Source organism: Talpa europaea (assembly GCF_964194135.1).
Source record: "Talpa europaea genome assembly, chromosome: 6".
NCBI lineage: Eukaryota > Metazoa > Chordata > Mammalia > Eulipotyphla > Talpidae > Talpa > Talpa europaea.
The window spans coordinates 72,539,867-72,555,606 of record NC_140072.1 but is presented as its reverse complement, the minus strand read 5'-3'; the positions used below and the strand labels follow the sequence as shown (position 1 = coordinate 72,555,606).

At 44.8% G+C, this 15,740-nt stretch overlaps 1 protein-coding gene across 1 annotated transcript in view; it reads right to left on the bottom strand.

Annotated features, from left to right (window-relative positions):
• Positions 1-15,740, bottom strand: part of SH3RF3 (SH3 domain containing ring finger 3) — a gene marked incomplete at its 5' end in the record, with an annotated part of 391,834 nt that overhangs the window by 61,924 nt on the left and 314,170 nt on the right. The window contains 2 exons of the mRNA XM_084235093.1: positions 470-640; positions 10,431-10,513. Coding sequence (XP_084091219.1) covers positions 470-640; positions 10,431-10,513 — 254 coding nt within the window. The remainder of the gene's footprint in view (positions 1-469; positions 641-10,430; positions 10,514-15,740) is intronic.

Below are 15,740 nucleotides of genomic sequence, written 5' to 3'. Positions count from 1 at the left end.
CAAGCAAAGCCCCCTCATCTCAGTGGAAAATTCTAAGACAATTTTGGATTGCCTCTTTTGCGAATTTTTAGAATTACCAGTTCTATTTCACAATAACAAATATGTAAAATACAGAAAAAACAGGGAAGTTTTTATATATCCACAAAGCTACCACTGAATAATTGTTAACTTGGGGAATATATCACTTTTTCTCTGTAAACATGCATATGTGTATGTTTCATGTATAGCAGTGGTATGATAACACATGCGTGTCCTGGCACTCATGTGGTGCAACCACACTCTCTCTCACTTGAGGTCTCATTTATCCCCACTAGGTAGCAAGGGGATGTCTGAGCTCAAAGAACCCAGGCCTGCAGGTAGGGCTACCTGGGCTGCCTCTGGACTGTGATCTGGGGTGTCCAGACCATAGTGCGAACTTCAGTAGTAAGGACAGCTGCTTTCCTCACCCAGGCAGTGAAGGTGGCCTCACCTGGAGACTGGCGTCACGTAGTTTCCTGGGAACACCCCAGAGAGCCCAGTCCTCAGGGACATGCCCTTGAACCAGCCATCCTGACATTTCTCAAGGACTCGGTACATTTCTCCCTTGCGTAGCTCCAACTCATCATTCTTCTGGGGCTTGTAGGCATAGAGTGCCAGGTACCTGTGGGCAGAAGGACGGGACCAAGATTCAGTATATGGCTGGTGGGGGTAGGCACAGGGCCACCTAGAGTCATCCAGAAACAAGTGAGCTCATCTGTGAATGGATCCAATCCACATCTGACCTACTTTTCACAATGAACTCTTGAGATTGTTAAGGCTAGAAAAGGGCTCACACACTCCCTCAGAGGAGAACAGCTGCTTTTCTGCAGTCCAGCTGGGCTAACACTTTATTTCAAGGACCAGATAAGGCCTGGCAAGTCTGGAAGGACTATCTTTTAATTAGTTTCCCCTAGACCCAAAACAGAGGGAGTGAGGAATTCCAATTAGTCTAGGACTCAGGAGGAGTGATGCAAGCAAAGTATGCATAATGAAGAACATCCCCAACCAGAACAAAAAAAAAAAACAACAACAACACACCCTCCTGTTTTACTGCTCAGGGCAGCTCTCACTTTCCTGAGACTACCCACTGCTCCTCCAGTGCTCTGTTCCATCGCTTCCTGATAAACTTTGCTGCTGGATTCACTCTGCATCGTGAAATTCTTTTCTTAAAAGACTCCAAGGATTCTCTGTTGTCACAGTCCCCAACAATATGATGGGGGACAAGGAGATGACCAGTTCTAGGCGGTATTCCAGGGAAGGGACAGAGCTCTCTCTTGGATCCCAGAACCCATAGTCAGCCCTGTGTGAACTGGGCAGCAGGTACACAGTGTCATCTTCCTATCTGACATGTCTGTGGAGGTTCCCTGACCTTCCAAGACCATGGGGGGATGTGTCAGAATACATTGTGGGAGACAGCCCTTTGGACCCCACCATTTCTTTTCTTTTTTTAAAGATTTATTTTATTTAAAGAAGAACCAGGGTACAGTCCAGATGCTTGGGAGGGTGAGAGGATTCACAGGAGACAGAGCGGGGAACAGAACAGGCAGAATGACGAAATACACTGCTGAGGGGAGCAGCGGGCGAGACAGGAGAGGTCAGCTGCACCATGTGACACCCCCACCTGCTGGCCAGGATCGAACCGGCACTGCAGAGGCTATAGACAGCTTCATAGTATGGCGCTCAACTGCCTGTGCCACCAGGGGAGGCCCGGACCCCACCAATTCTTTTCTATCCTCCAGCCTATCTAAAGTCTGGGCAAGAAGGAACTTTAGGGAAAAACAAGAGTGAACTAAGCAAGTTCATAATAGTCAACCTAGATGTACATTGACAGACAACTAGATAAAGAAATTGTGGGATATAAGCTAAATGCTTTATCACACACCTATGAAAAAGGTGAAAGTGTGCTTTTGGGACAAAATGGATGGATCTTGAAGGGTAAACAGAATAAGTCAAAAATGATGGTAAATGGATGGTCTCACTCATTTGCAGAATATAAATAACCAAAGAAAACAGGGAAAACAACAAGAATGATCCTTAGGCTCTATGAAAAATATACCTGTTACCAGACAGGATGGGAGGAGAGAGGAGTGGAGAGGGTGTGGGAGGGCAGGGAGGGCAGGGCAGAGCAGGGCAGGGCAGGCAGGGGTTAATAGAGTTGTGGCACTGGAAAATTGGTGGAAGGTGAGTGATGCGTGTCCACAACTGGAGGTGTGAAGTCATATTCTCAAAATTAAACAGCTATGTAAAATAAAGTACTGGTAAATCAATACAACTTGAAAACAAAAATAATTGAGTGAGACTTGCAAAGTGCTTTGTTACTTTGGGGATTTGAGGGGTGGATGGTTTTGAACTGATGGAAATAACTATATCAGGCTCACAATATCCAGTCAGCAAAGTTGGCGGGGGCTTCAGCTTAATAAGGGGCCAAAGATGGATTTCAACGATGCGTCACTTACTAGATCTCCACCCAGGATGGACCACTTGATAGGAAATTCACCCCTTCCCAGGTCATGGGCTCACATGGATGATTGGCAAGCAGCAGGCCTCTAGGGATCATGGGACCCTAGAACACCCTCCTGACCCTGCGAGAGGTTTTCTTAGTAGTTGAATACAAAGTGGGACAGGGTTTGCTGGGTTAAAAAGAGAATGTAGGCTTCCTAGGCCTAAGAGGCCTAGTTAGGAATATGATAGAACACAGTGAGACTCCTATAGAGAAAAAGATTTCTTGACCCTAAAATAAAGTAAGACAATACCTACCACCCTTTCCCAACCTTCTAATCCTATGCTCTGCAAATCCCTCTGCCATTATTCAAAGAAGGCCTTGCCTTGTTTATTTCCTTTGTTTACAGGTTTCCCTCCCATGATCCTCTTCCTTAAGGGACCATCCTGTGGGTGAAAGGGTGGCTGACCCTTTTATCTCTTTCCCTATATGAAGAGATAAACACCTGGACCTTGGGGAGGCTACATGAAGCCATTATGGAGAGAACCCACTCTTGTCATGGGCAGGAGGATTCATGTTTCCATGCAAGAATCAGGTGACAAAGAGGACATGGGTATGGTTTTTCTGTTTTCACATGTGATGCCCTCTGGGAGCTCTCTAATGGCGACAGAAGAATTTCCACAATTACCCGGTGGCGCAGCAGTTAAGTGCTGGGTTGCCAATCTGGCTGTAGCCTCTGCAGCGCCGGTTCGATCCCCGGGCGAGGGTCCCACATGGCACGCAGACCTCTCCTGCCGCCCACTGCTCCCCTCAACAGTGTATTTCATCAGTCTGCCTGCTCTGCTCCCCGCGCTGGCTCTGGTGAATTCTCTAACCTTCCCATACTTCTGACTGTATCCAGTGCTTGAATAAATAAATAAATCTTTAAAAAAAAAGAGAGAGAATTACCACAAGTGGTCAAAGCCACATAACAATGCATATGCAGGGTCTCCCTGGTGGCACAAGGGGTTAAGATACAACCTATGAAGCTAGCTGCAGCCACTGCAGCAGGAGTTCGATCCCTGGCCAGGAATCTATCCACATGGCGCAGCAGACCTCTCCTGATTCGCCCGCTGCTCCCCTCAGCAGTGTATTTCAGTTGATCTGCTTGTTCTGTTCTCCACTCTGTCTCTGGTGAATCCTCTCAACCCCCCAACACACACACCCCTGGCCTGTACCCCAGTTCTTGTATGCATAAATAATTTTTTTTAATTTTGAAAAAAATGCATGTGCACCACCGATTTTAACTCTTCAGGGCTGCTCCATGGGGGAGCAAGGAGGTTACTCTCACAGCTTGACCTAGGCAAAGGAAGGATGAAAAGAAGAGAAAAAGAAAAAAGATGGGCAAGATCCTTTCATGGGAAGCTTATGAATTGATAAAAATGATGCAGGACTTTTTGGACTTGTTCTCAGGGAAATATAAATAAAATTGAAGCATAAATCTGGCTTAAGGGCCTCATTCTGTCTCATCATCGATGTAAGAATAATCTTTTTGATTCTGTGGCTGGTGAATATAGAGTGTCCAACAACTGAATGCTAAGCTCGCTCCTTGGGGTTTGTGTGCGTGTGCATGTGTGCGCGTGTGTAACAGCCCTGACCTAGCAATCACGTTTTGTTCCCCAATGCACAGTGGGGCCTACTGTTAAAAGGGCTGTGGCCCAGTTATAGCCTGTGTCCTGCCACTCATGTTATTTGATCCCCAGGAGCAAGAGGAAACCAAGTTTCATGGGCCTCACATATGCCCCCATCTACTCTCTGAGCCACCCGAGCTGAATGGGGCACACTTCTCTTTAGCTACCTTTCAAGACAGGCCAACTCATTCAAAGAGGGTACTGTGTTGACAACTGCAAATTTCTTTCTCTTCCTCTCTCTGCTCCCCCACTTCTTGCCACATTTGTGGGATCTGAGCAGGATGAGCCTTGTGTCCATAACCATCTTTCACAGCCGGTAATTCACACTCCAGATTTAAAAATAAAGCAAGTGTTAGCAACCGCAGTAAATACTCCACAAACCATCTGAATTCTTTGACAGTCATGCCTGTGGTCCCGGGGGAGCAGTGATTACAAACTGAATGTTAACTATCTTTTGAAGATGAGTAGGTTAATTTGTGCTCAACATTTTAGGATCCCCATACCATTTAACGGGGCAAGGATTTTGGGGTTCCATTCTCAGCATTATAGGTATAGGGGTGTAGTCCATCCTTCCCCATTAAAATAAAAATGTAGATTCTTTAGATGTGAGCCTCAAATCATCTGGATTAAGACCCTTAAGTGAAAGAAGTATTTCAAATGTCTACTTTTATTAAAATAAAGGCAGGGAAATAGGCAACCTAGAGTTGAACCTGGGTAAACATCCAGTTTGCTCAACTTCTATTGCCACAGAGAGGTCACCAACCCACTTGCCAGGGTCATATCCTTTGGCACAGGATGTACTGAAAAGAAAAATTATCATTTAGTTTGCAAAGGAGACAAATTTGGATTTATATCATGCCTGTTCCCATAGGAAGTCTAGATTCTCAAAGTGGAAAGCTGCCATTCTTTTACAACATCAGATATTAACATTTATCTGGAAGCCAGGCACTCCTGCAGTGCTAACAAGCAGTGAAGTCAGGAGTCATTTCCAAGGAAACCATTCTTCCCAGGAAAACACACCCTTCCCCAATTCCTCAAAGCACAGGTCTCGAAGTCATCAGAGTCAAAAAGTTGTAAGGAGTTGCTGTGTGGGGGCCACACGGACAGTCATGTAGGGGGTCTACCCCCAGCACAGGTGTGCACCTTGGGTTGAGGAGAGAAATTAATATTTGCCACCTGACAACCTTGCCTAAGAGCCACATGGACTTGGGGCTGCATTCTTTATCTCCCCACTGCACAATTCAGGAAATTGAGGCTCAAAAAGATTGAAAATCTGTGTTTACATAGTGCGCTGGAGATAAGCCATTTCTGAGTAGGGTACCCTTAGGTGGGTCTGCGAGTAATGCTGAGTCTGACCCAGGGAGAGGTCTCCATCTGGACCTGGATGCCCACCTGTTGCCCATGTGGGCACACACTGCTGACTGCAGCAGGGCACAGATGCACTTCACTACATTCATCTTTATTTTAAATTTGCTCTGTGCATAAAGAATCCATCCTCTGGTTCTAATATTTCAAGTTCAACCACTAATGTGAGTTGCTGGGGAAGCTGAAATGTAAATAAACCTGACCACCTTGAAAACTCCCTGCCTCCACCCTTGTCTTATTTTTCCATTGGTTTCCCTTCTCAGGGAAACCCAAAGCAGATGGATGTACAGGAATGTTTTTCTACACAGGGAATTTGCAAAGCTGGGAAGTGCTGGTGCTGGAGGTGAGCTTGTGGTGAGGAATGTGCCACTCTGCATCTACATTCAAGAAAGAGTGCTGGATGAATAGTACATGCCTGGAGGATGAGGCAGCTTTTCTGCCTACCACTGAGCAGCAAGCCTGGTCCTTTCTCTCTAGATTCTAGGTGACAGTCATGCAGGGTCACCTGCTTACTCTCATTTCACCCATTACCTTGGAACATGCCCTGCCAGAACTGTGGGTGCTGATATTCTCTGGGAGAGCAGATGGTACCCACAGAGTGGCTGGCTGGTCCTCACCAAGTCAACAGGGCCAAGGGTAGCACAAGTGCACAGGCCTGGGGGAGCTAGGGAGAAGAGGCACTCGTGCACGGTTTTCAGTTTTATGATTCACAGAGCTCACATCTCGAGAGACCTTTCATTTGCTTCAAAAGGCCTGACAACTTCATGGAGGCCTCCACTGAGGCCTCTGAGAGGTATCTATGACCCAAGTAGGACAGGGCTGCCCGCCAAGGCCAGACTCTTCTGAGGTTTGTTATTAATGATGTCTTATTTAAGACAAGAGGAGGAAAATTTCGTTCAGAGCCTTGTTTCCCATCACCCTGCAGCCTCTATAAGGGAATCAGGAAAACATGCCCCTCTAGGCAGAAGAGGCCCTGCCAGGGAGGGGACTGACAGTGTGTGTAAGCAGTAGACATCTAACCCCCAGGAAGGATGGAATACAGACTGGATGCCTGGCAGCTGGGACACTCAATTGATGCGCTCTCACACATAGCTTCAGAAAACCATCGATCACCATGGTCACTGTGCTACTTGCTCACTCCTACAGCAAGAGCTTTGCTTGCTTTTAATTGTTCACAGAGTTCACCTCCACTCTATAATCAGGGGGAAAATTAAAGTATTTTAGAGGCTTTGTTGATTTCACACCCTGCCTCTTCTCCATGATGACTTGCTTGTAATTCTTTTAAAATAAGTATAAGAATTTTTTCCAGAAGAACTCTTCCAAGAAGAGTTCTGCTTCTGCTCTCTGGCTGCCAGAAACATGCTGGCTTACTGGTGTCCCCCAGGTGGCAGTGAGGTGGCACCAGATGGAGGGGAGTCACACACACTGACCTGTCCCAGTAGCCCCAGTTTCATAGGACAATGGTGCTATATCAGGGCCTATACAACATGCATGGGGTCTGAGAGGTGCACTGCCAATGCCTTCAAGGCCGCAAGTGCTCCCAAAGGGAGTGCCAGCCGTGTTGAGGAGGTGTGAGGGGAAGGGATGCTGCAGTTGCTCAGAAGGAAAGTATGAAGGAACATTTGGGGAGCTGTTGATGGTCATGGAGTGGACTGCCCCTGGGTCAATGCTCCCAGTGGTCCTATTGCTCAGGAACCACAGGCAGCCAGCCCTAGTTCATTTGAAGTTCTTCTAGGTGCAATCAAACTCAGGAGCTCATAAAAAGGAGGAGCTGGGGTAGTGCAACTGCAAGGCCAGGACAGGTGGGCATCCCTCCCATACTCAGCTCCTGGGGAACACCAGTAGAAGTTACTGTGCAGTGACCTTTGGGTGGTCCTGGATGGGCAGCATCAGCCTCACATGGAAACTTGCTAGAGGTGCTTTCAGTAGCAGGGAGCAGCAGCTGACTGGAAGAGTGCCTGCTCTTCCTCCTCCCCAGCAATGTCACTCCTTGGCAGAGGGCACAGGAGGTGTCAGAGCAAGTTGAGCACTAGGTAATGGACATCAGATGGCTTTCCAACACCTTGGAAATTGAAAGAGAGGGCGCAACAACCTGGAGTCTGAGATGAGTGGTGTTCTCCATCCACTGTCTGGGTAAGCTGTATTTCAAGGCCACTGAACCCTGAGGAGTCAGAGCCCATGGAAAGCTACAACACCCCGGTACCAGCGGCTCAACTGAGAGATTAGGCCTTTGACCACGTGGACTCATGTTTCAAGGCATGTGACTTGATCCACAGAAGTCAGACCACATATAATGGGGATTGTAGAACTGGGGTCTGTTGGAGTTATTCCATTACCCACTTTCACTTAGCCTTGTCAGGCACTCTTGGAGCTTCAAGGCCATTGCAGTTTGCAGACCCCCTCTAGCAGCAGCACACTTGTTATTATAGTTACTTTGGTGAAGGCAGCACTTCTCACATGCGTTCTCAGACTTCTGAACATCAGACTTTTGAACTACTGGTACCGTATTGGGAAGAACAATGAAACAAAGAGACCGTACTCCTACCCCAAATACCTGTCACATGGGATCACTAACTTCTTGGAGCTAAGGAAAAGGCAAGGCAGTCTAATCCCTTACTTGACACAATGATGAAGTCAATGTGATCTTTTCTTCCCTAGGAATAAAACAAAAAAATGGGATTTCAAAGGCAATGTTGTCAAACTGGACCTTGCATAGTGCTATCATGTCTATGAGATCAGCTGCTGTGGTGCTAGTTAATCATATAAACAGCCAAGGATGCACGCATTTAACCAAATTTTGCCAATCACAGTTATGCTTCCCACTACCACCTGCTGCACAGGTGTCCCATGACCAGTGGGCATATTCTTGCCAAAATGCTTCCCCTTTGAAGGAACATAAATCTCTCTCACGTTGCCCAAATGACGATCTCAACCCAATGGACTTGTCCATATGGCAGAGCTGGGGTGGGGAGAGAAATTTGTCCCTCCATAGTTGGGGGGAAGTTAAAAGGTCTTTCTACTATGGCAGGTTTATGCTTAGTGGAGGCCTCCAGAATATATTTACAACTCTTGCAGCATGATTTTCTTAGGCCATATTGCCATTTGGGTCTCAAGGACAACACAGCCTTCATGGGCATCTGACTGACCACATATGATCTGGGGGCTTTGAGCTGACTCTAAGAGTCCTCTGCTCCAGGAGGTCAAGGTGCTGGCTTTCATTAAACAAGGAGACAGTCTGCGTGCTGGTATAGCAGGTGTTCAGCTACACTGGGACCCACAATGACACACTGGGCCTAGTCCTTTAACTCACTATGTCCTGACTCTCATTTGAGGAATCACAGCTGACGCTTGAACAACACAAGTTTGAAATGCTTACATCCATTCATACATGGAGACTCCTCAATAAATATTAGTTGACTGGCCATATCCATGGGTTCTGCATCCACAGGTTCAACATCTAACTACAGATGTTGATGGGCTGAATCCTCAGATGCTGAGCTCACAGATACAGTTGGCTACATGTACGATACTCAAGCATCTGTGGATTTGGGCAACTGTGGAGGAAGGGAGTCCTGAATGCATTCCCCTGTGTATACTGCAGTTTTCAGGGAATCAATAGTTACAGCTGGATGTCCAACTGTGAGGGAGCATCACATCCTTAATCCCCATGTTATTCAAGTCAACTGTACATTAGGGGCCAAGGGTCTCCTGAGGGTGCAGGTGTACTTCCTCAGGGATAGGATCCTGCATCCAGTACCTCCAGAAGAGCAAGGCTATCACCATGCTCCTTTTCTCATGTGCCCCTTGGCTCCGGGTATACATGGAAGTCATTGGAACACACCCAGGACATATTGTCAGAAAAGTGCATCCTCTGTCCAGTATTGGGGAGAGCTTAAATCTCAGCCTGAAGACATATAGAAGGTAGTTTACTAATCTTTGTGTTCCTCAGGAAGATAGGTAGAGAAGGTGAGTCTTAACTTCCTTGTTTTCATTGGACGGTGAAAACAACCTGATCACAGCAGAGCAAGCAGGCCGGAGATGGCATGTGATTCCTATCTGCCACCAGGTAAAGGGAAACATTTAGATCTGGCTTAAAAAAGAAGGTGAGCAAGTACCAGTATAGTGAAGCAACTTCTAGGAAACTTTCTGGAGCCTGGCGAGTTGTTTTTTTAAAAGGTATTTTTTTTTTTTTGCTGGGAATATATTCTTTTCAGCAAAAACATAGGTACTATGTGTCCCTCTGATCCACATTGGATCTCTGAAACTTTCTATATCACCATATTGCTGGTTAAATTCATATCTCCATCTTAAAATGTTCACTCAAGTGACTGAACTCATTGCCAAGTAAAACTATTATAGAAAGCAGTCTGCTTCCATACACTATTTAAATGGGGAATTTTAAAATATCATGTTTTTCAAGAGCTGTAATTTGACAAGAACTCATTTTCTAAACAAGATAAGCATCTCACTTCCTAGCAATGATTCAACTGGTTGTATCTGGGGATGATGTACAGCTGCTATGGCAGTCATGGTTGTTAAAATATCGAGCTACTTTCGAGAAGTTGGTAATTTACTCCTGGCCCACGTCCCCAAGACCACCCACTGCTCTGGTCACACTCTGCCCCAAGACACGCCACCCCCAACCTTCCAGTGGCCTCCAGGGCCCTTCAGTGCCAGGACTTTTTCCTGTCCTGAATGGCTAGTGCCTGTGTTGTCAAACATTTTGAATATTCTCTCTGCTTTTAATAACGCATGTTAAAATAATCCACTAAACTTTTCTTTTCTCCACTCTCCACTCAGCAATATTCTTGGATATAACTAAACTGACCAGCTAGTCACAAATTAGAAAACCTATAGAAACCAAACATTTACATATTAGCAGGGATCGGAGGGATATATGAATGTGTGGGATCCCAAAAATATAAATGGCAGCTCACACGTTGAGAGGCAGCTGGACTTTGGGAGCTGTGGTGCTCTGCTGTTCGGCTGCAGGGGCGGGTCCGGCTGAGGAGGAGGAGTCCTGGAAACAGACAAGAGGAGAGAGCGGTGAGTTGACAGAGGATCCTGCCCTGGGGAAGAGGAGGCCAAGTATGGACAGAGCCCAGAGGCAACTGTCTCCCCTCTGCTACCTGATCCCTGGCCTCAAGAATTTTGAGGTTGTTACAAATGCCCAAAAATAGATGACTGGATCAAGAAGATGTGGTACATATATACCATGGAATATTACTCAGCATTCAAAAAAGATAAACACATGCAATTTGCTGCAACATGGATGGCGCTGGAAGGGATCATGCTCAGCGAAATAAGCCAAAAAGAAAAAGAAAAATACCGGATGGTCTCACTCATAGCAGGAATCTAGAAAACTTAAATAAGGGACCAGGAAAATGAATAACTATAAGAAAGTGAAAATCAAAATCAACAAAAAACTATGAACCAGAGACACTTTTAGGGGGGCGGGGGCGGGAGGGGAGGGATTGGGGTCAGAATGGGGGGCTGCAATTGTATGGGGAATATAACAATAAAATTTATAAAAAAAAAAAAAAGAATTTTGAGGTTGTTGATAACAGCTCCTCAGCCATTGGAAATAACTGGCAGCCAGCGCTGCCTATCTGCAAAGCAGCTGTCAAGGGTTCTCTTAGAGCAGCTCAGAAAATCACTTCCCATGGACATAAAAATCTACAACTGTATATGAAACAATGTACAAAGACCTGAAAACTGGATAGAATTTCCATAGCAAAGGATAAAAGGACAGCACCAAGAGGCAGATATGTTTCACCAAGGAAGAAAACCCACCCAGGATGTGGCAACTTATGAGCTGGAGGATCCCAAAGGTGTGGGGCTTTTCCCTAGGGAATGGAGAGAGGGTGGTGCCCTGATTTAGGCTCCCCAAACCCTTCAATCCCAATCAGCAGAGACAAGTCCCTGACCCCAGCTTTAATCAATGGGAAATGTGTCCAAAAGAATCAAGGATCTAAAGAACTGCAGAAACAGAGAACATGCCCTGGAGGGCCATGCAAGCAGATTCATGTGACCTTGGATGCAGCATAGTAACACTGGTCTGAAAAGAACCTAAATCATGGGTGAAAAAAAACTCAGTTACCATTCTTTCAACATCTAGCTGAGAGGCAGGAAGCTTTAGGGACAGCCCCTGGGTTAAAAACACTGGTGTGCTCTCTATTGGCAGCCTCTCATAACCTTGATAATACCAGCCCTGGCAGGATAGTGGCCAATAGAACTCACCTAACCTGCTAGATCTTATTGGGTGAGAATTTCACCACTTCACCTACCCCTGCCACATAGCAGTGCCAGTGCCATGCTTTAGACACACATCCCAGTTCCACACCTGAGAAGTGCATCCCGTTTCCACAGCAGGCCAGCAGCCAACCTGCACTGGCCAAAAGATGCTGCTACATGTGGCTGAGACAGGCTGGCAGCTCTATCAACTTGCTTAGCAGCAGACATGGGCCAAGGAGGGGCAGGTGCCACAGCATTTCCTACTGTAGTCAATGCTTATAACAAGCCCAACCATCAGGACGTTGCTGAGCAGTCAATAGCCCCATGTATTAGGTGGAAGCAGGGGGGCAGGTGCAACACCAAGGCAGATAGTATGTTCAGTGAAGCACCCTTCCGACTCGCCATTTTAGATCAGGGACCATTGAGTCTGGAGGAACCCACCTAGACTACATGGAGTTGGGAAAGGGCTGCCCCAACAGCCAGAGGTGAGCTGAAAAGCCCCCACAACCAAGGCCCCCTCTGGCCACCAGTCAGAGCCCAGAGGGTGATCCAGTCGCCACCAGGGCAGAACACGGGAGCTAGGAAGCACACTCACACTCGCCATTTTAGATCAGGGACCTTTAGCGACTGGTGGAACCCAACTAGACTGCATGGATCTCGGAAAGGGCTGCCCCCACAGCCAGAGGTGAACTGAAAAGCTCCTACAAGCCAGGTACCATCTGGCCACCAGTTGGAGCCCAGAGGGGGATACAGAAATTTGGAGCCCAGCGAGCGATCCTGCCACTGCATGGCAGTCTGTGTGACCACAAGACCCACCTTGAAATTAAACAAATACAGAAGGAGGAGATATTCTGTGACAGTGACCAGTGACCACTAACATATTCATAGTACCACAGCCCTACTGGAATTCTGGCATAATAGTTTTTGACTCGATTGGACCACCAGTTTATGACATCCCAGAAAGAGCCCACCAAAAAGATGCCAGCCAGTACCAGTGATACAGTGTCCCAATGCATAGGACAAATTAGAAAACAAGCAGCAGGGAGAAGAAAAACTACAAGCAACCAAGCAAGACCTCAGGGAAAAGACAAACTACAAAAGGAAAATCACCCACCAGTTTGCAACAACAGTGACTTTGAAAACTGTTGAGCCTTCCAGGAGTAGAATTTAAAATTGCCATGAGTAAAAAACTGAAAGATGTCAAAAATGATATGGGAAAAATAATCAATAATCAGAAGAATGAAATTAGTCCCTAAAAAGGGAAGAGAAAGAATGCAGGAGAGCAAAAGATTAAATGAGGAGCTAAAGAGCTCTGGGAAAAGCAGTGAAAGCAGAATAGATGAAATGGAAGAACGAATAAGTACTCTTGAAGACACAGAAATAAAAAAAACCAAAACAGAAAAGGAAAGAGAAGTACGAAGGAAAAAGAATGAAGAAAGACTTCGGGAACTATCTGATTCCATGAGGAAAGGAAATATAAGAGTAATAGGAATCCTGGAAGGGAGAAGAGAGACATAGGAACAGAGAAAATATTCAAAGAGATAACTGAAGAGAGCTTCCCAAACATGAAGAAGGAGCTGAAAATAGACATACAAGAAGCAAGAAGAACACCAAACTTCCATGATGAAAGGAAAAATACAGCAAGACACAAAATTATAATAAAGCTCCCAGGAATCCAAGACAAGGGAAAAATAATGAAGCTGATAAGAGGGAAGAAACAGATAACATACAAAGGAAAACCAATCAAGCTGACATCAGACTTCTCTGAAGAAACACTATAGGCAAGGAGAGAGTGGAGGGACAGAGTCAACAGACTCCAAGACAACAAATGCCAACCAAGAATCCTCAATCCCACAAAGCTTTCCTTCCTCTATGAAGAAAGAATAAGGATCTTCCCAAACAAACAGAAACTCCAGAATTTCATTATGACTAAACCCCCACTCCAAAAATTACTACAAGGAGTTCTAAAACCAGAACCAACAGAGGGATGAATAAGAAAGAAATAAGACCCAAAAAAATTGTTAAAAAAATAAGTTAATAAAACCAGAGAAAAGACAAACAAAATGGCAAATATGGATGCTAACATATCAATATTAACACTAAATGTAAATGGACTAAACTCTTCAATAAAAAGACCCAGAGTCGCAGGCTGGATTAAGAAACAAACCCCACCTTTTGCTGTATCCGGGAAACTCACTTAACTGCAAAACATAAAAATAGGCTGAAAGTAAAAGGATGAAAAACAATCCTACAAACAAAAAAGTAGGCAGGAAAGCTATACTTACATCAGATAAAACAGATTTCAAACTCAAAAAGGTTAAAAGAGACCCTGATGGTCACTAAATTATGATCAAGGGGACAATACTTTAAGAAGATATTACACACATTAACATATACTCACCTAAAGAAGGAGCACCAAAATATATCAGACAACTATTATCATCTCTGAAAACAGACATCAGAGAAAACACATACGTAGTAGGAGACTTCAACACACCACTATCAACAATGGGTAGATCAACAAGACAAAAAATAAGTAAGGACATTAAAGCTCTAAATGAGGATCTAGAGCTCAAGGACTTAACAGACATCTATAGAACACTAAACCCCAAAAAATCTGAGTACACATTTTTCTCAGTGCACATGGATAATTCTCCAGGATCAATCACATACTGGGACCCAAGACAAACATCAACAGATACACCAAGATTGAAATAATACCAACCATCTTCTCTGACCATGAAGGCATCAAACTACAAAAAAAACCATAAAAAGAAGGCAAGGAACTCTCCTACTTCATGGCGACTGAAACCCACACTAACAGAAGACCGCTTGACTAATGAGGAGATCAAAGAAGAAATTAAAAAATACTTTGAGTTAAATGACAAGGAGGACACCAATTTCCTAAATGTATGGAATGCAGCAAAAACAGTGATAAGAGGGAAATATATAGTGATACAGGCTCACATCAAGAAACAAGAAAGAACTCAAAGAAACAACCTAATCGCACAGCTCAAAGAACTAGAAAAAAAACAACAACAAAAAAACCTTAAAACCAGTAGAAGAAAAGAAATAATAAAAATCAAAGGAGAAAATAATGAAATCGAACCTAAAAAAACAATCCAAAAGATCAATGAAACCAAACGTTGGTTCTTCGAAAAACTAAACTAGACAAACCCCTAGCCAGGCTCACAAAGGAAAAACAGGAGAAAGCACAAATAAATAGGATCACAAATGAAAGAGGAGAAATCACAACGGACATAGCAGAAATCAAAAGAATAATCAGAAACTACTATGAACAGTTATATGGAAACAAGTTCAACAATCTAGAAGAGATGGACAAATTCCTACAACTCTACAATCGCCCAGGCTAGATAAAGAAGAAATAGAACACCTAAACAGACCAATTACAAGCAGTGAAATTGAAATGGTAATCAAAACCCTCCCCAAAAACAAAAGCCCAGGACCAGATGGATTTACAAATGAATTCTACCAAACATTCCAAAAAAAACTACTGCCTATCCTTCACAAGCTCTTTCAAAAAATTGAGAAGGAAGGGATAATATCAAACACGCTCATGAAGCCAACATTACTCTAATACCAAAACCAAACAAGGGCAACACAAAAAAAGAAAACTACAGGCCAATCTCCCTAATGAACACTGATGCAAAAATCCTCAATAAAATTTTAGCTAACAGGGGCATCCCCTGGTGGCACAGGCATTTGAGTGCAGCACTGTGAAGCTGGCCAAAGCCTCTGCAGCGCTGGTTTGATCCCAGCTGGCCAGCAAGGGCCCCACATGGCATGGCAGACCTCTCCTGTCTCGCCAGCTGGTACCCTCAACAGTGTATTTCGTTAGTCTGCCTGTTCTGTTCCCCACTCTGTCTCTGGTAAATTCTCACACCCTCCCAAGCATGTGGCCTGTACCCTGGTTCTTGTGTAAGTAAATAAATAAATCTGTAAAAAAAAAAAAAAATACTGAAAAAAAAATTAGCTAACAGAATCCAACAAGG